At 47.8% G+C, this 18,773-nt stretch overlaps 8 protein-coding genes across 8 annotated transcripts; 6 read left to right on the top strand and 2 right to left on the bottom strand.

The window, feature by feature from the left end:
* Positions 1 to 126: 126 nt before the first annotated feature.
* GGS25DRAFT_470128 (uncharacterized protein) lies at positions 127 to 1,322 on the bottom strand. Its single transcript, XM_049259209.1, has 2 exons — positions 316 to 1,322; positions 127 to 246 (listed from the first exon to the last, which is right to left on the bottom strand). The coding sequence occupies exon 1, from the start codon at positions 1,098 to 1,100 to the stop codon at positions 468 to 470; it is 633 nt and encodes a 210-aa protein (XP_049121385.1). The 5' UTR covers positions 1,101 to 1,322; the 3' UTR covers positions 127 to 246; positions 316 to 467.
* GGS25DRAFT_470126 (uncharacterized protein) lies at positions 1,311 to 2,476 on the top strand. The gene has a single exon (XM_049259208.1). It carries the CDS (start codon positions 1,685 to 1,687, stop codon positions 2,243 to 2,245), a length of 561 nt encoding a protein of 186 aa, XP_049121384.1. The 5' UTR covers positions 1,311 to 1,684; the 3' UTR covers positions 2,246 to 2,476.
* Positions 2,477 to 4,006: 1,530 nt separating this feature from the next.
* GGS25DRAFT_470124 (tetrahydroxynaphthalene reductase) lies at positions 4,007 to 5,441 on the top strand (the record flags this gene model as incomplete). Its single annotated transcript, XM_049259207.1, has 2 exons — positions 4,007 to 4,779; positions 4,854 to 5,441. Coding segments are annotated over exons 1-2 (712 nt in total), but the record flags the coding sequence as incomplete, so codon positions are not given.
* A 649-nt stretch (positions 5,442 to 6,090) lies between these two features.
* GGS25DRAFT_470116 (P-loop containing nucleoside triphosphate hydrolase protein) lies at positions 6,091 to 8,907 on the top strand. The gene is made up of 6 exons (XM_049259206.1): positions 6,091 to 6,299; positions 6,522 to 7,377; positions 7,438 to 7,702; positions 7,867 to 8,115; positions 8,194 to 8,348; positions 8,409 to 8,907. The coding sequence occupies exons 2-6, from the start codon at positions 6,522 to 6,524 to the stop codon at positions 8,783 to 8,785; spliced, it is 1,902 nt and encodes a 633-aa protein (XP_049121382.1). The 5' UTR covers positions 6,091 to 6,299; the 3' UTR covers positions 8,786 to 8,907.
* Positions 8,908 to 9,232: 325 nt separating this feature from the next.
* On the top strand, positions 9,233 to 10,780 carry GGS25DRAFT_527170 (uncharacterized protein). The gene is made up of 3 exons (XM_049265067.1): positions 9,233 to 10,295; positions 10,355 to 10,424; positions 10,526 to 10,780. The coding sequence occupies exons 1-3, from the start codon at positions 9,500 to 9,502 to the stop codon at positions 10,635 to 10,637; spliced, it is 978 nt and encodes a 325-aa protein (XP_049121381.1). The 5' UTR covers positions 9,233 to 9,499; the 3' UTR covers positions 10,638 to 10,780.
* Positions 10,781 to 11,077: 297 nt separating this feature from the next.
* GGS25DRAFT_516898 (uncharacterized protein) lies at positions 11,078 to 11,793 on the top strand (the record flags this gene model as incomplete). Its single annotated transcript, XM_049263293.1, has 2 exons — positions 11,078 to 11,260; positions 11,320 to 11,793. 2 exons carry the CDS (start codon positions 11,078 to 11,080, stop codon positions 11,791 to 11,793), a joined length of 657 nt encoding a protein of 218 aa, XP_049121380.1.
* Positions 11,794 to 12,197: 404 nt separating this feature from the next.
* Positions 12,198 to 15,573, top strand: GGS25DRAFT_31637 (uncharacterized protein). Its single transcript, XM_049257773.1, has 2 exons — positions 12,198 to 14,304; positions 14,353 to 15,573. The coding sequence occupies exons 1-2, from the start codon at positions 12,552 to 12,554 to the stop codon at positions 15,426 to 15,428; spliced, it is 2,829 nt and encodes a 942-aa protein (XP_049121379.1). The 5' UTR covers positions 12,198 to 12,551; the 3' UTR covers positions 15,429 to 15,573.
* A 1,312-nt stretch (positions 15,574 to 16,885) lies between these two features.
* On the bottom strand, positions 16,886 to 17,941 carry GGS25DRAFT_516896 (uncharacterized protein; the record flags this gene model as incomplete). The annotated part of the gene is made up of 2 exons (XM_049263292.1): positions 16,886 to 16,978; positions 17,186 to 17,941. The coding sequence occupies 2 exons, from the start codon at positions 17,939 to 17,941 to the stop codon at positions 16,886 to 16,888; spliced, it is 849 nt and encodes a 282-aa protein (XP_049121378.1).
* Positions 17,942 to 18,773: the final 832 nt, after the last annotated feature.

The raw sequence follows: 18,773 nt of genomic DNA, 5'->3' as shown, positions 1-18,773 counted from the left end.
ATTATGTGGTGTCTATGTACCCCAGTTCCCTTCTCCAATCATATTATTGCAAATGTTGGTTAGGTACAAGGGATTATTCGCATAAAGTCTTACAACGTCAATTACTCACAGCAACTTTTACCAGCTTATATTACTACGTAGTACTACCTAGTAGGTAGGTGCCTAGGTAGTATGTCAACTTGTACCGCATCGCCTCAAAACGACATCAATAAAAGTATGGATAGCAAATAATCACTTCATATATTAGTAAGCAGCCCCTGAAATCTATGGCATCTCCGATTTGAGTCATGGACTAATAGAAGTCCATGCTACCAGTCGTACATACATGACAGACCTAGTACAAAACCAATACAAAGCTATCGTCATCGGAAATGCCTAGGCCCCTCTAGGTTAGTGGGTTGGTTGATCTAACACGACGACGATTGCCATCTCGATCCTAAACTCGAAAGAAATGTAAAGGGGGCTATTTATTCCTTTGGTTCCGGTTGCGATTCTGGGTTTCTCGACTGGTCGTCTCGGCTTCCCATCCGCTGCATCATGGCGCGGGTTGTTCGATAAGTCGGCCATCGCCGGAGATGCGCCGCTCGTTTCGAAACACGGGATTGGTGAAGAGCTGGGGTAGAGGCTCTCTTCTTCTGGTGAGGAGAGGGCGTGCTGTCTTGTTTGGACGTGGACGTGGACGTGGAGGGGCTGGGCAGGTTGTGCTCATCAGACGGAGGACCGTGTTTGGTGCTGTGTTGGAAGAGTTGTGGCAACAGCGCCGCGTCTTCGTCGGCATCGTTACCATGATCATGCTCTCGGTCGGTTCGTGGCGCCTTTTGTGTGGATGATGGGACTTGATCTAAGGTATTCCGAGATGCCCATTGTAAGAACGACGCATCGTCATCAGGTACCTTTTGTGTGAGCAAGGTTGCATATCCATCGAGGTCGCTAGCGTCATAATCTCGTGGTGACTTCTGTGTGGGCAACATCCTCCTGTCTTCACTAGGTTCCCTTGGTGCATAACAATCGAGAATTTCATATTTATCCAAAGATCCTACGTGCTCCATCGTCGATCTATACCTAGGCTGTTGAATTCGTGGACTTATGTTTGGGGACATATGAATAGATGCTTTGTTTATGGATAGGTACGTTTCAATGATGGTTTGATCAGATGGAATTAGGTTAATGGAAGGAGAAGTATTATCAGGGGTTGTTCATTACATGAGGGTGCAAACGCCCTCCTCAACAATGGTATCACAGCTGGGTAGCACGTGATCAGTTTATAAATCACATAATTTTGCTCTGGTCATATGCTGCATGCCGTTGGAGCTGTACGTAAGTATTCACAACTACAAGATAATGTGACGGGTGTCTGCTGAATAAGACTGCCTGATACCTAGGTATGTACCTCTATATTAGTCATCGTTCTACATGTATTTCTCCTTACTCATAAAACCCCGCCGCCTCTTCACACCCATTGTCTTTCCCCTGTTCTTCCCTCTTCTCCGACTCACGAACAACTCACCTCATCTCGGCGTTCCATTTCCCAACTATCCAGATCATCAGGCCGCGCTGAAATAAAAAATGACAGTTCCCGACTTACCCACCGAGACACTGACCCTAGTCCTAGAATTTCTTGGGAGATAGACTTGGCCACCTTGATCAGCGAGTATCCAAGCGCTTCGAAGCCATCATCCAACCCATGTTGTTCCATTTCCCCTCATCGTCTCCCGCCCGCACTGTCCCCACCACATCCTTCTCTCCCTCTCCTTCCAAAGGCATCTGCACCATCAATCCATTCCTCAAAAAAAGGGTTCACAGACTTCTCAACGCAGCCTTGGGCCTCACGAAGCGGGGACCAGGGACAACCTTGTTCAGCTCGATTTTCTCGCTCATCCGCCTTCTGCGGACAGCAAAGAACATCCGCAAGGGTGATACGTATGTGGTTTGGGAGGCGGTACAGAGGTCGCCTTATCCATGGCCAAAAGCTAGCTGGGGCCGGCCCAGCCTCACGGTGGGATCGGGGTCCGGGTCGGGGCTTAATGGGCTTTGTATAAAGAGGCTCGATGTCATTAAAGTATATACCGAGGTCGACGCCACGACCTTAAGGCTCGAGACTGTTGATATGACGGTGTCGGGTCATGGCGATGGTGTGCGTGTGGGTACTAACGGGGTCTTGACGATGGGTTTTCTGTACAACTTGCTCGAGTCCGGACGTATAGACTTCGGGTGGTCGACGACGGAGCGGTTGGTTGTGGCATAGGGATTGTACAAAGCCTATGGACTTGGGAGGGCCTGATGAGGTTCTTGATGAGGTTAATAATGTGATTGGGTTGAAGGTGGATGTGCTGGTAGGTAGGCATTGAATACCTAGGTTTGCATCATAGACCTACCTAAGGTTAAGGACTGTTTGCAGAACTTACCAATATATGATTACGAGATAAAGGTACCTCGCTGAGCTGCACTGATCGTTGCCAACAGATCATTTGCCCCCTTCCCCCACTTCTAGGCTCAACAAGTGATATCGTTGTATCGGCTGTCTTTCGGCTACTTCGGCTGGCTTCCACTAGATCTGACCGGTGCGTAGGCTCGGAGGCACTCCCCGAAAGTATGTCACCAAAGGTACCTACCTAGATGATCCTCACCTGATCATGGATCATTATTTCGAGGGCGAGAAACATAAACCCCTTTCCAGATGGAAAGTCCCCCCCCTTCACCATAAAAACCTCACTGGTGTGACTCCAGCGTGATCCTTCTCGTCTTACAGATATGGAGCGAAAGAATCTGTAATGAATACCAACTTGACTCTTATAGATATATGTTGGCTGCTTTCGTACTACCTAGGTAGGTGCCTGCCTACTTAACTGAGTTGGATATCTTCACACACGTAGGACATCCTTTTCCAACCACATGAATTGTTTGCAATAAGGGGGGAAAGACTTGGCACTTACATGCTTCGTAGCTGGCAGGTAGTACGAAAGCAGCCACCACAATTGTAAAAGGGGAGCGATTATGCATATTTCACATGAAAGATGCTATCAAACAGACGTAACGGGGCGGGATCTCCCTTCCTTTGCGAATCGTAATACAAGATCAGATCCAGCATCAGCAGCTAGGTAGAGCAAAGATATCTTGTCCAAGATCCTAGTTTAACACGCATCGTATTCGATGCTGTACGACACGTGAGAAGATCTTGGCATTCCGGACATGCCTAACTCATAGTGTAGGCACATAGGTAGTAGTGTAGGTGCCTAAGATGTCCAGATCCCACTTTTAAAATGAGTATCTCGCGCCGTAGAGCATCTCTAGGTGCAGCGTTCTTCAGCTTTTCGAATTTCCAGTCCACTGTCACACCAATAAGCTTACCTGTCTCATGCTAGACATTGGTATAGGATTCGGAACTCCATGCTGTGGCGGAAATGGACGAGATAATGGAGGCTCTCTAGCTAGTCCGGTCCATAAACTCAGGTGTTGTGAAATGAACTTAGAGTTTGTCTTCAACATATGCCCCTTTTTGGACCGTACAATGTCCGCTGCTGTTCGGTATCTCTCCAACAGGGTCCGTAACCTGGCTGGCTCTTTAAGCGGTAATGTGCGATGGGAATTCCATTATATACCAGACATGTGCTCCTAGGATATGTTCTGGGTTTCCTCATACTCTCTTCAAAACCACAGCTAGAATATCCATCGAATCGCAGGCTATCTACCGACCACCTCCCAAACTATCACTTACCGACGAGCTATCTGACAATCTCCTGCTTTACATAATATTTAATAACTTTTTCTCGTCCTCAAAATGCCTGGTGTTACCACCCAAGGTAGCAGCAAGTATGATGCTATCCCAGGTCCTCTGGGTTTGGCTTCTGCTTCGCTCGAGGGCAAGGTAGCTCTTGTCACGGGTGCCGGTATGTAATTAATAATCTTCACTAAACGTCATATGTTTTTCTTTTTTTTTTCTGCCTCATCCATTATCTTCATCATTCGTGGCTTCAAATTCAACCTATAAGGAGACTAGAAGCGGCTAGTTGCATTTTGATACTATGAACCCGACACACGGGACACAGCATACGGGCAACCCCCAGCTGAAGTCCGAAGAGTTGATTAATTCGCCACCAGCCAATCAAGCCCCGTGATTTATAAAACACATGCCTAAAATAGTAATCACACGGCTCAAAGTCGCTAACACTTACACATGCAGGCCGCGGTATCGGTCGGGAGATGGCACTCGAGCTTGGACGCCGCGGGGCCAAGGTCATCGTCAACTACGCCAACAGTTCCGACTCGGCCAATGAGGTGGTGCAGCAGATCAAGAAGAGCGGCTCGGACGCGGCATCGGTCAAGGCCAACGTGTCGGACGTGAACCAGATTGTCCAGCTGTTCGAGCAGGCGGTCAAGATCTTCGGCAAGATCAACATCGTGTGCTCCAACAGCGGCGTGGTGTCCTTCGGACACGTCAAGGACGTCACGCCGGAGGAGTTCGATCGCGTCTTCAACATCAACACGCGCGGCCAGTTCTTCGTCGCCCGCGAGGCCTACAAGCACCTCGAGGTCGGCGGCCGCCTCATCCTCATGGGCAGCATCACCGGCCAGGCCAAGGGCGTGCCCAAGCACGCCGTCTACTCTGGCAGCAAGGGAGCCATCGAGACCTTCGTCCGCTGCATGGCTGTTGACTTTGGCGACAAGAAGATCACTGTCAACGCTGTCGCGCCCGGTGGCATCAAGACCGATATGTACCACGCCGTCTGCCGAGAGTACATCCCTGGCGGCGACACGCTGGACAACGAAGGAGTTGACAACGTATGTTTTATTCTCCCTCCTTTTTCTTTTTTTATCTTGTCTTCTATAATAGTACATTGGCTAATCGAAAACAGTTCGCTGCCACGTGGTCTCCTCTCCACCGCGTTGGGCTTCCCATCGATATCGCTCGTGTGGTCTGTTTCCTGGCGTCCCAGGACGGCGAATGGGTCAACGGCAAGGTCATTGGCATTGATGGCCATGCCATGATGTAGATGGAGTGACATGGATACCTACTGCATACATCCCATACTTATTCATGTACTCCAACAACTAGAGAATCGTCTTTGTTATTTGAACTACTACTTGTAGCTAGAAAAAGCACAATCATATGTCTGTACCTATGCTGTACAACCCCATAAGCTGCTCTACAATTGTGAAGGCCCTATTGTACGCTCTGATCTGTAGATGAGTTAGGTCCTACCTGAAAGCATAAGCGCACACCGCTCCATGATATTAACGCAGCTATTACACTGGCCTATCATGTATACTATTTCTGATTAGCTACAACATTTGGGGCGAATTGCAATGCTGGCATGACTGCAAGCTATATGACCAACAGCTGTAAGTCTCAGATCTCCAAGGCCGATATGTCACACCAACCACCTAGTAGCATCAAGACTTTGCTGCCGTAAGGCGTTCGTGTTAGCTGCCTACTGCATAGACCCAGCTTCTCGGGTTGGCTGCCTACCTAGTAGATAATAACAGTAATATAGAAGAAGAGTTATAGTAGACTACTGCAAAGCAGTAAGGCAGGATAACGATTGGCAGGCAACCCCTGCAATGGATTTTCGACATCATAGGACTTTCCCCAGGCGTATCTGCTAGATACAATCATAAGGGGCACACATTCTCGAGTAGGTAGATACTTATTACGCAGTAATACGCACGACTGTGCCGATCTATAGAGATATCCTGGACTCTCAATAAAACGTTCCATCTGCTACGTGTATATTGAACTGACATAGAAGCAAGCCGGCCATGAGAAGTTGGAAGACTTGTGGGAGGGAATCAGTAGTGAAGCTGTAATCCGCAGCATGCCATCATGAACCCCGTGAATTAATTTGTCTATAACACCTCATGTACTGGCTTAGTTGGGATGTCAGCATTAGCAGGGGGGGTATGAGCCTCACGCACATCCATCCACTTGGACTAGTTCACCCAGACTATATCAGTCGGGATGAACTAGCCAATCAGACATTTATAATACTTATAATACTTAACTACACTTGGCAGTAGACAGTCAGATCCCAGCCATTTTATGCAGGATCTAATGCAAGTAACAGGATGGACGTATGACAACAGAGTAGTAAGGAATGCTGCAGCAGTAATACATACTAGGTTAGGTATCTATCTAGTAACTACTAGGTAGGCTGTCCACCTAGGTAACTGAGGCGGACGGCCGGTCACAGACATGACTGCCTATGATACATACCTAGATGATTTAGTCATATCTCTCACAGCCTGCATATTTGTTAGGTGTGAAAGTTGCCGTTTGGATCCTTGGATGAACAGTGTACCTAGTATGTATAACCCGACTTGCGTGTCCATCTCACAAAACTAGTTCGAGAAGCACATATAAATACCGCCAGTTCCGAGAGCCTCGAGGATGAATTTGAGATTTCCATCTTTATCTTTGCCTACTTCTCTACTTAGGCACCTAGATATTGAAGTACCTTACTTTAAATACATCTCCTTTCTAGTTTGTTTTTCATCATTTGCTCCTAATGACTAATCAACTAAAGATGCACACAGCTGAAGCCAGCTCAGAGGGGCCTCAGACCAATGAAGTCCAATCCAATCTACCTATTGGCGAGAAGTGTGAGATCAAATCTTACCATGTGACCATTAAGCACGGTCAAACCTCCAAGGTGCCTACATCAGACCCCTTTGGCAAAGGTAACTCCCATGGCCAAGATGATCCCTACGCTTTAGTCATCCGTAAGGAGTTCCAGGAACACAAGCCTGTGCAGACCTCTCTCCAAGTTAACTCTCCCTACATCCAGAGGGCCTTCCGCGACGTCGTCAAATCCTACGTCATGGTACCGTCGGACTTTACCTCCTCCTTGGTACTACAGGCACCATTCGAGATGCTAGCCCACTACTGGGACGAGCTCGACGAATACCGACAGTCCGCCGACGAAACGACCAAGGAGCATCTCGACCTGCTCTTCGAGTTCATGGAGCACGAGGTCAGGCCGGGACGCGAGCTGGCCCTCAAGATGATCCAGAAGCAGCAGATCGCGTACGACAACGCGTGGTTCATATACCGGCCCGGCGACATCCTGTACACCGAGATCAGCGGCCACCCGTGGCTTCTGGTGTGCGAAAAGACCGCCTACGAGGATGACCCTAACATCGGCCCTTACTTCGAGGTCCACTGCAGTTACGCGGACGACAACGGCGTGGTTGTCGGCGAGGCGCCGCATGTCGTGGTCATGAACAAGAGGGGTGTGTTCCCCGCGGGCAATGCGGTGGCTATCACGGGCTTGGAAATCTACCCGCGTGCGCTGGTGAAGGAGGGCGAGAGCCTTGAGCGTCGTCTTGAAGCGCGCGGGAAGAAGTTTTTGGCTATGAAGGACTTATCAACCGTGGCATATGGTACGTGTTTAACTCCCTCTTGCTAACGAATCTGTAAATAGAAAACTAACCAAGACACAGACGGTTCTGCCGAATGGCTGAAAGAACCACCCTTCGATTACTATGACCCGTCGAGGTGCAAGTTTAGGGGGGTGTGGCTGCCGTACACCGAAAAGGGGAGAGTAGTCCTGGATCGGAAGACGTTTGGTGAGGAGCAGCCCCTGGGCAAGGCTCGGGTCAAGATTATGAGTCCTAACCCAGTACACTGTCCGCCGTATACTCTTGGTTATTCGCTTAGCCGTAAGCAGTGGTGTAGATTCTTCGTTGATTATGTCCGAGACGTTGAGTATGTGAAGTTTACTATGTTCCCCCTTTACCCCTTTCCTACCAGCAGGTCTTGATAGTTGGTTCTACCTAATTTATGGAACTAACTATCTCGAGACTTATAATAAGTTCCTAATTCAAGACATTATATTCAGTAAAAGAAGTTACTAATCTCATTCATTTCAGATGGAACCCGAACGCATGGGACTCATTGGTACTCCCAGATAAGGAGAAGCATCTCCTCCGAGCGCTCATCTCGTCCCACGCGTTTTCCAAAAACCCTCGTGATACCATGCAGCAAAAGGGCAAAGGCCTCATCATCCTACTCCACGGTACTCCCGGGTCAGGGAAGACCCTCACAGCCGAGACAGCCGCCGAGGGAGCCAGGAAAGCGCTTGTTTCGACTTCTGTGGGGGAGCTGAATAAGAATGCTAGGTAGGTTTTTTTTCCCTCGCTTACACCACATAAGCCGTATAGATTAGACTCCTTCATTAACATACATACTACTATTAGCGTGTTTACCAGCTCGGCAGCGTTCGAGAGAGAACTCAAGAAAGTGCTACAGTACGCGACGATCTGGCAGGCTGTCGTCCTCCTCGACGAGGCGGACGTGTTCCTCCAAGCCCGGACAGATGTCGGGAGCTCGGAACGTAACGCGTTAGTTGCTGGTAAGCTTTTGTTCTACTGTCACCATCAATAAGGTTCTCACCATACTAATTTAAACCCAGTCTTTCTACGAGAACTCGAATATTTCAGCGGCATCGTCTTCCTGACCACCAACCGCGTCAACTCGTTCGACGTCGCCATGAAATCGCGAATCCACCTCTCCCTCAGCTACACCCCGCCGGAGATAGATGTGCGGCGACGGATCTGGCTGCACTGTCTCAAGATGATCCCGGCGGATGTGAAGGACATCGATGTGGACAGCGCCATCGGGTTCCTGGTGACTGCCCACTTAAACGGAAGAGAGATTTCCAACGCGGTAAACACTGCGAGGACGTTGGCGAGGTTCGACGATGTGCCGCTCAGGCTAAATCACATTCAAACTGTGTTGGAAGTGCGCCAGGCGTTTGATGAGAGTTTTCAGAATGGTGGATTGTCTTGAGGTTTAATTAGCTACTAGTTAGGTTAGGTGGCTCGATTAATATGCTAACGTCTCCTAATATCTGACATGTCGGTATTTACTATTTAGAATACTTAATATAAAACTTTCCTTCGACTCCTTAACTCTTGTATCATTTCACATTCCCACATGAGTCTTAATGAAACAAATACTTAGTTTTGAGCGATCTTGGTGACCTAGTATGTAGACCCACTTAATCTGCCAAGAGGGAAAAGGGGTAACGATAACAGAGTAAGGAATGTTCACGATGCCTTCAATTTAGGTTAAGAAGGCCACAGTTTAAGAAATTATGGTTCCATGCTATATTAAAAGGTACCTACGTAGGTATGTACTTATCAACTTATTTTAGTTTTCTTGTGAAAACAACAATTTGAACATGCTTTATCGGTACCCTACCTAGGATAAGTACTAACTATCATCATCAAAAATGGTTGTTACAAATTAGTGCTGGGTAAACTACTAAGTAGCCTTCGTGAATGGTTTAAAGGAGAGAGTTAACTATTTACGCCACGGGAGGTCAAGTGCTTACCTATCTACACTGGCGCACATTGCGGAAATAGCTATTACGAATAGTATATGAAAATGGACTCCATCATCTACCACCACAGAACTACAACATCAGTCAAACAGAAACAACCAACACACTAACACTCAAGAGATCCGGTCTTCCCAGCAGGAAGGCCAAGGAAAGTGAAGATGCGCTCTTCCAAGGGATCGAACCTCTGGCAAAATAAGATTTCACACCTTGATGCGTTGAAAGAAAGGTCTCATTATACTTTCGTGGCTATTGACATTGCGAGACGGGTCACCAAGTTTGAGCCTCTCTGGATTACTGAGATTGGAGTTGCAGTCCTCTCCCCCCCTTTTGTTACCAAGAGCATAAGTCCAGATGCTCTTCAGTATCAAACGCCCCAAACCTTCTTCGAGCAAAACACCGTCGACAGCTACTGGCTACCAATCAAGGGAACGGAGCAAAGTGACAAGTGCCGAGACCAATACTATCTTGTCGATGGTCAAGAAGTTGAATTTGAGCAAGCTAAGGATACACTAGTCAGCATGCTGCAAAAGATTCGGTACCGGTCCAAGAAGCCCTTGGTTCTAGTTGGGTACAATTTCACCTTCGAACTTTTAACGATTGACTGGCATTTCTCCCAGATCGCCCAGTATTTCTCTCACTGGGTTGACTTGCGGGACATCGTGGGACAGATCTCTGATATACAACGACCCACCATGAAAGATACGCTTCTTACTTTTGGCTTCTTTTCGAAAGAGTTGGCTTTTCGAGGCAAAAAGGGCGATCATAATGCTGGAAACGATGCGGTTCACAAGCTGGTTGTCCTCGTTAATTTGCTGCGTTTGAGCATGGAAGACACTCTTCATATCCAGACCGAACCAAAAGACACAACTGCGTTACGAAGATTTTGGACGAAGACTAGTGAGAGCCCAAAAGTAGATTACCCCTACAAGGCCACGATTCGCATTGAGGGAAGAGGTTTGAGGTCTCTGTTTCCAAACTGCATGCAGTTATTCGAACTTTTTGCCAGCTATCAGCCGTCAGCAGTAGGGATGACTCGGACTGGCAGTCATGGCTGGGTATGCCTGTCAACAGAATGGGGACTACGTCAGTTTATTCGCGACGTTCATGGCCAGAAAATTCGAGGAGAGACTTGGATCGCTGTCACAGACTCCACACCCCAGATACCACATCTGATACCATAACAGCTTCGCGCAGCTAGATGAGCAGACCAGGAAGCTCGACGAGAGCACAAGTAACCGGAATGAGGCGATGAAAGGAACTGGGAAATGTATGAGATGGTGTGACATGGATGTATAGATAGGCAGGGATAGATTTGGTTTCGTTGGCGTTGAGTGAGTAACTTGTTCCTCTGTCGAGCACATCTACTAGGTGTCTAGTTTGGGACAAGTACTCAGGTGATATATCCCATCATTTACAGCTTTGAATGAGACCAGTGCAGGTAATACATACTTTAGGTACCTACCTAGAAGCCAAGGCAGGATAGTCTCCAGATTCGGGCTCTGGTGGGTGACGTGTGATACTGTATTATATCATTGACTACCCAAGCACGGAAAATCACGAAAGGTGATTATTTCCATTTGCGGCACCTTACCCAGCAGACTTATTGTGTCTTTGTTTTCCTCCTTGTATATCGAACAGTCCTTATGGCATGACTTACCCTTTTAGCCAAGTTACAGCCGTGAACTTGACATGCCCACCACTCCCTTCTCTTCTAGCGCTATTCAACCCCTTACAAAATGGCGGTATCAGGTCTTCTCGATCGTGGCGTTCCTCCATTCCCTAGATATCTCCTATACATTAAAGGGGGTATTCTGTTCCTCTCTGTCATCGTTTTAATATTAGCTGCGTACTCAACGTCTGTTCAAGGAGACGTCCCTGCAGAGTACTCATCTGGAGTCCCTGGTTATCTGATCTTTCTAGTAAGAAGCCTAAATGGTCTGTGATATGTGACCTCTGGTTTGATTCTAACTACTATTAGACCTTATTCACGTGGATCACATACGGAACTTCTACAGCGATTGAGACAATAGCACCGCACCTCTATTACCGCGTCGTCGTACTAGTGGTGTATGCCCTTAGTGTGATACTATGGTTAACGGGTTGGGCGTGGAGTGCATCATGGGCATCCTACACCCTCTCGTTCAACGAAAATTACAGGGTCGATAATAAGGGGGGTTCATGGAGTACGTTTGGATCTGTAATGGGAGCATGTGCAGGTCTCGGGGCTCTTACTTGGGCCTTTACGCTTTTTGTATTCGGGTTATTTTGTCAAACGTGCTTGAAAAGCCCTGGCGTATCTAGTGTTGGCAACATTGAACTGGGAGGAATGCAGAAACATCATCAGCATCATCAGCATCATCAGCATCATCAGCATCAACAGCAGACCGTCTACCCTGCCCAGCAGAGTTATACTACTCAATCGGTCTATGGGATACATCCTCAACGTGCTTAGAGCTAGTTTCCAAATGGACATTGGATTTTGTTCTTTGTTCCTTTTCAATGTTTTTCATTGATTTTGTAATCAATATAAAATTGAATACTCACGTACTGTCTGACAACTCAATGCTATGATATTCGATATATGAATCTGCCGCCAGCATTGCATTTATGATACGAGTTTAAGCACTTAATAAGCACTTAATAAGAAGTTTATGAAGAAAGAGCATTGAAGTTTACAACTACAATGTATTTGTACCTATGTAGCTTACCTAGTACCTAGTAGTACGTACCTACTAACTAGGTACCTACAAAGTAAGTGCAATACACCCTGGAGTCTGAATGCAGCGGCACACATGCATCAACGATAAAGAAGAAGTGGGGAAGACGCAGCGGGATGCCCCATGTGCATTGTGCAGTTCTTCATTCCCCTCATAGTTATTGCACGTAGCGTACATACCTAAGGCAGGCACTGCCAGGCAGGTACTACTTACCAGGTACTATGTAGGTTGCACATGGTACGTCTCCAGCCACCTTCCAACTGGATCTTCCCACCGTCATTTCCGTCTCCAGCCAATACATTTAATCCCTACCTAAACTGCCCATACCATCGGCTGCCGGCTTTTATGTTGACCGTTACAACCGCAAAATCGGTCATCTTCCACCGCGACATTGTACGTGTAAGGTCTAAGTCCAGGAGAGGTAAGCGGCTATTTCGATCATTTTTTTTTAGAGGAAAAGGCGGAAATAAAATAATTAAAAAAAGATTGGAGAATGGATCCCGCTTCGCTTGATCCTCGACTTCGCGACATTGGCGAAGATTCAATCATCGTCAACGATCCGACAAATCCGCAACCATCACAAATCACCATTCCAGGTATCCCCGCTTCAACATCGACATCGACATCGACATCAGCACCAGTACCAGTTGTAGCAACAGCAACAGCAACAGCAACAGCGACACATATACCAAACACGGCAATACCAATACCAATCCTTGCACCGGTATCAACAGAATTCCCCGATTCCCCGCTTCAGCAGCAACTCCAAGCTCAAGCATCAGTCTCATCACCAGGTCCATCCGCAACCGTTTTCACCCCTCAAACACCCAATGGCCACCCTTACGCTGCTACTGGCGACACTCCCAATGCGCCGGGTACAACACCACACGACCCAAATGATCCCAAGCGACCCCGCGCTTGTGAGGCATGTCGCGGATTAAAGGTGAAATGCGAGCCAGATCTAGGAAACCTTGAGGGGCCGTGTAAAAGATGTGCCAAAGCGGGACGAAACTGCGTTGTGACGCAACCAACACGGAAGAGACAGAAGAAAACAGATAGTCGTGTCGCTGAGCTGGAGAAGAAGATAGATGCTTTGACTGCGACCTTGCAAGCAAGCAGAGGAACTCCCAATGCTGTTCAATCACCCCCATCGGACGACCAGGGATATGGCTTCGTTCATGGTCGCGACTCGACCGCAAAAGATTGGGGTCCTCCGCCGCTCCGGGATCATCAACCGCAACCTCTTTCTCAACCTCAATCTCAGTCCCATTTCCCGCCACAGTCTCAACCCCCATCCATGCCTGAGCCAGAGCGCTCATTTGTATCGCCTGCCACAATGGCCGGACAGAAGCGGAAGTACACCGAATCTACCCACTCTCCCGATGTGGCTGGCGCTCCACCAGCACCGCCGAAACCAGGTCCCGGTGCTGAGCAGCCGGATGTTGTTGATCGCGGATTGATAACCATGAGCGACGCTACAGCCCTTTTCGTACGGTATATGGAGGATATGTCACCCCATCTACCAGCTGTTGTCTTCCCCGAAGGCACTATAGCTTCCGAAATTCGAAAGACGAAGCCGACCGTATTCCTCGCCATCCTAGCAGCTGCCTCGTTCGAGACGCCTAAACTTCAACGCCAACTTGTGAAAGAAATTACGCAGATATTCGCTGATCATATCATCATGTCGGGGAGAAAGTCGTTAGAATTGGTACAGGCCCTTCTGATCAGTGTTATTTGGTATTATCCTCCGGAACATTTCGAAGAACTCAAGTTTTACCAGTTTGTGCATTTGCCGGCTGTCATGGCCATTGATATTGGCTTAGGACGGAGGAAGTACAACCCAAAGTCTCGCCTTGTACCGTATACTTGGCGCGACCATCCTTTTAGGCAAAAACCTCTTCCCGATCCTACATCGATTGAATCACGACGGACGTGGCTTGCTGTGTATTTTCTCGCGTCAAACGTAGCCATGGCCTTGCATCGCCCCAACTTGATCAGATGGCAGGCTTTCATGACCGAATGCATGGATATTCTTGAGTCTTCTCCTCAAGCTGCACCTACCGATCGGTACCTCTGTCATCTTGTTTGGACGCATCGGCTTGCTGAGGAGGTCGGTATTCAGTTCTCTATGGATGACCCCGGAGTTTACATCAATGTATCAGAGCAGAAAGTCCAGTATGCTCTCCGAGGATTTGAACATGACCTTGCCAAATATAGCGAATCTATTCCGAAAGCAGAGAGGAAACGTAGGTTTTTCTTTCGCTTATATTGTTGCGATGACTAACATTTAACAGCCTCGCTCCTCCTTAGCTTTCACGTGCTGAATCTGTATATGCACGAGATTGCCTTGCATGTCGATAAGAGTCCAGACGAGTATCGACCCCCTTGTAGTGCAGATTCTCTCCGAGAACCGATTCCTGGACTGGACGACTCTCTCACACCCTCGCATATTAGTGCCTTATCATCTTGTCTTACTGCTATTGATGGCATATTCGAGACATTCTTATCCATGGACATCCTCAGTATCCGCTGCATTCCAATCTTTAGCTTCGTTCGGGTTGCCTATGCTGTTGTTGTCCTGATCAAGATTTACTTCAGCGCCAGCAACTCAAACTCCGGACTAGGTAAGGTCATTAATAAGGATAATATGAAAGTCGTGGAGTATCTCGAAAAGCTTCTCAGTAAATTTCACGAGGTGGCCGCGTCAGATAAGTCACGCCCAGCCAGCAAATTCCTTCTCGTCTTAGCGATGATTCGGTCTTGGTTCCACAAACAGGGCCAAGCCCAGAGTCAGGCAGAAGGTAAGGGTCAGAACGATGGTCCGGCAATACCTCAGCAGGCATCATCTAAGGAACATACCACCAATACAGGCCCGTTGCAGCCCCAATCTCAGCAACAGCATCCGCCCCAGCTAAATCCTGGACCGGCTAATACGCCACTTCAGCTACTTTCCGAGATAGCAACCGGAAATGGCCCAAATCAAGCCCCGCCAGGCTCAGACGCGAGCAATTCCCAATCCTACCAAGCATGGCTCCGTTCTGTGCCGCAACCGTCACAGCCATTCTTGTATAACCAACCACCCCCGAGAGGTATCCTTGGTATGAATATCGACCCCGAAAATGCACTGCCGCCGTGGATGGGTCCATTTGGGACAGGCGACTTTGACTATACGAGTCTCGGAGACGGCTTCGAGCAGGCAATGGGGCTTACCATGACGGGATTTGGCGTCGGCAGCCCCGGCGATAGCTACGAGGACACCATGCGCTATATGATGCAGAATGACATGCTTGGTCCCATAGCCCCCGAGACCTTTGGCGCCCCGCCCCCGCCGCCACAGGGAGGTTCCAATGGGTCTTTCTACTCGTTTTAGTTGACGGATCATCTATATATCAGCAAAATAGTCCTGAAGGGGACATCTACGAACATAGCTATGGCTTATGTAATGGCGCGATACTTATCTCGTTGTAGGCACGGAGCTGGTAGCCTTACGAATTTGTTGCGATATGTATTATACTCGGGCCATGAAGATCGAAACTTATCGAGGCAACCAGTCACGGGATATGACTTAGGTACGACCATAGCGAATATCCAAGTCAAGCTATCGATTACTGGAAACTATACAAAAGAGGACAAATCATCAAATCGCATTGTTTTCGTCAATGTTTCTATTTTACGTCTTCCCGATTGCCGGCTTATCGACTTATCATCCATCGCTACTCGCTCATCACAATCTTCAATATCGATCTTGCCCTGGGTCTGCATGGCTAGGCCCTACGTTTGATTTTGGAACCGAAAAGGACGAAGATGAAGAAAAGGGGAAGGGGGAGAAGAGGGGGAGGGGGGGGGGGGGGGGGGGGGGTGGTGTATAGAATTGGAGTCTCGCCTCCTTCGGATTCAAGATCTCAAAAGCTGAAGATTCGCCGCCAATGTCCAATAGATGGTTTGACCATCGACTTATGTAATACTCAACTGTCGCTTTTGTTTTTACGCCGCCGCACTTGATGGGGCGGGTTGGAATGTATAGGGGTTTTTAATGGGTTCATGGCGAAACGGCATGGCACGGTATATCAGTTCATTTTTACCTACCTACGTAGGTTAGGTAGATAGGTAGGGTAGGGAAGGGGAAATGTGTAATATGGGACGGGTGTTTCGGCGTCCCGAATGTCGTGTACGCTTAATGTGATATGGGATACCTACCAGTAAGCACCCATCGAGGTATTATGCAATTTTTATACAAACATTCCGCTGCTTTTGCCATCAAAAGGCGATGATGTGACTACATTACATTTTACTGAAGGAAAGTGAATAAAATTTGATCAGTTGGCCAGGTCTCTATTGGGAGCTTGACGATTCTTATATAGTAACAATGGGTAAGTAGTTCAGCCAGATCATAAGTCTCTCACTCTACCAACCATCAAGGATATCAAATGATCCCATTCCTGAATCTTTTATCTCTTGGCTACCTATGTGTTATTAACACATTGCTTGCTAGCCCTGGAGCTTTGCTTGATACATGACAAGCTTGGAGGTCGCCAAAATCCTAGCCTATCTTACAGAAGCAACCTAGCCATAGCATTGCGATTGGAAGTAGCACCCAAACTCTGTTGGGTGCTCTTGAAGTGCAATTCTTGATCCCTTCGTTCGAGACTAATAATCAAATCAATCCATCTAACGAGGTCTGTCCCGCCCTAATTAGAGCTCCTGTTACCAAAATCTCCGAACCTTTGATCATCCCCACACGTGATGTTCGTTTTGTCCTGTTTAGAACTAGGCATAATGTCGGAAACCAGTGTACCCATTGGTTTTCCACACCTTCCCGCCTCAGCTTCATGGAAATAAGTCGTCGAAGCGAGTGACGTCAGGTAAGAAGGGACGCAGTGCAAAGGAAATAGCAGATGAGAGAGCAGAACGGTCCTTGACCTGACGGGTAGGTTAAATATGAGTTTGTACAAAGTTTCTTTGAAATGGCCAGCAAGATCTCGGGCCATTCCAGGAGATCAGCGTTTGTATTTTTTATTTTTTATTTTTTACCTACGCCGGGCACGATCAATCCATATAGAAGTCGCCTTTCAGAATGCGTTCTTGCATAGCATCTGGCTTGGGCCTTTCTGGTTGCTTAGGCTTCACGGCAGCAGCCTGTTGAGGCGGGGCCGGCATGTCGGAAACGGACTTGGCACGATCATGGCCGGTGCCATGTGGGGGTGAGCCATATCTAGGGACTCCAAAACTCGGTCGATGACCTTGAACACTACTTTCGGCGCGGGATCTAAGCTGCTCGGACCAATTGTAGCCGTTGTCTGCCCGAGCAGAAAACAAGTCAGAAGGGGTTCTGTAGGGTAAAATGTAGCTTGCCTGAGAGGTGCTAGCCCGTCTCGAAGCGGTTGGGGCGGGTGTAGCACCAGTAAGTGAAGCACGCGTATTTCCATTGGAGATACGTCGTGACTTCTGGGGAGGCCTACCAGTTGATCCAGGGCTAGTGGGCCCTGTGCGTAGGTTGCGCATGGCCTGGGCACCAAAGCTTATACGACGAGCGAAAGGAGAAGTAGCTCCTGCCTTAACAGTTTCATCGTCTTCAACAGCATTCTCATCGATAGAATCCGAGTTGTTTGTAGAGATGCTGCCTCTCCGCAACCCAAATGGAGTGCTTGCAGAATTGGGAGATGTGCCAGACAATCCAAGTGTAGTGACGGAGAGTCGTCGATGTTGGTCTCTGGCCGCAACCGAAGAGACTGATTCGCGATGGTTACCAGATCCGGTTGAAGTCGAGTTACTTCGCTGAAAGAGATTAGAGAAGGCAGCTGAAGTAACAGAACCACGGCGCTCGGTAGATGGCCCACCGTTGCCGTTGGTATTGGTATTGGTGCTGTTGTTGTCGTTCGACATTTTGATAGATTTCAAAGTTCTTTACGGCTTGATAAAGTAAAAAAGAAGGAGGGATAGAAAAAAGGCGGGATGAGTTAGAACGGTATATGTAGTAGGGTAGCTAACTCAATCGCACGATACAGATTCGGCAAGTGTGTTTCAACCGGAGCAGTGGTATGATGTGGCGCTATGATGGTAGCAAAGATGAAACTATGATGCCAGCAGCATAGGATGGTTGATTTGATCTTTGGTCTTGTCCTCAGGTTCGAGGCGTAGAAGAGACAGAAGACGATCACAGACAAAGAGATGACACGGAACGATGTAGTTCTTTGTAGGGGTATTATCCGGATGGTAAGTAGAGAGAGGGTAGAAAGTGACCAGGTGTGACTCGGTCAAGGTAAGCACGTAGGTACCTAGGTAGCAGGTATGTGTGACAATGACAATGCGATCAACCGATTTCCTTCAAACGCGATGAGAGACCAGCCAACGATATCAAAGAGAGCTTGACCGGGACCAACTACTATGTACGGGTGTGTTATAGCGTAGTTCTTATTGATTGAGGTGACGATGCTAGCCCATGTAGTATGATATAAACTAGTTGACTCAGTCACTCTGGGGAAAGGTAAGGGTTCAAGCGGGGTAATTTGAAGCTTCTGGTTGGCATCAATCTCGATTGGTTAGACTAGAAGAAAATAGAGTAGAATGACAAGAATGAAGAGTTCAAAAGTTGAATAGTTGGGGAGAAGAAGGCGACTTTTGAATTGTGCTTAGATATCTACCTAGTATGGACTGACAGGTTTGATAAGCAAATATGTGTACATATCATGTATGAAGAGAAGCTAGGTACTGTAAC

This window comes from Hypoxylon fragiforme (genome assembly GCF_022984875.1).
Source record: "Hypoxylon fragiforme strain CBS 206.31 chromosome Unknown GGS25scaffold_1, whole genome shotgun sequence".
NCBI lineage: Eukaryota > Fungi > Ascomycota > Sordariomycetes > Xylariales > Hypoxylaceae > Hypoxylon > Hypoxylon fragiforme.
This window is presented reverse-complemented; position numbering and strand designations above follow the sequence as displayed.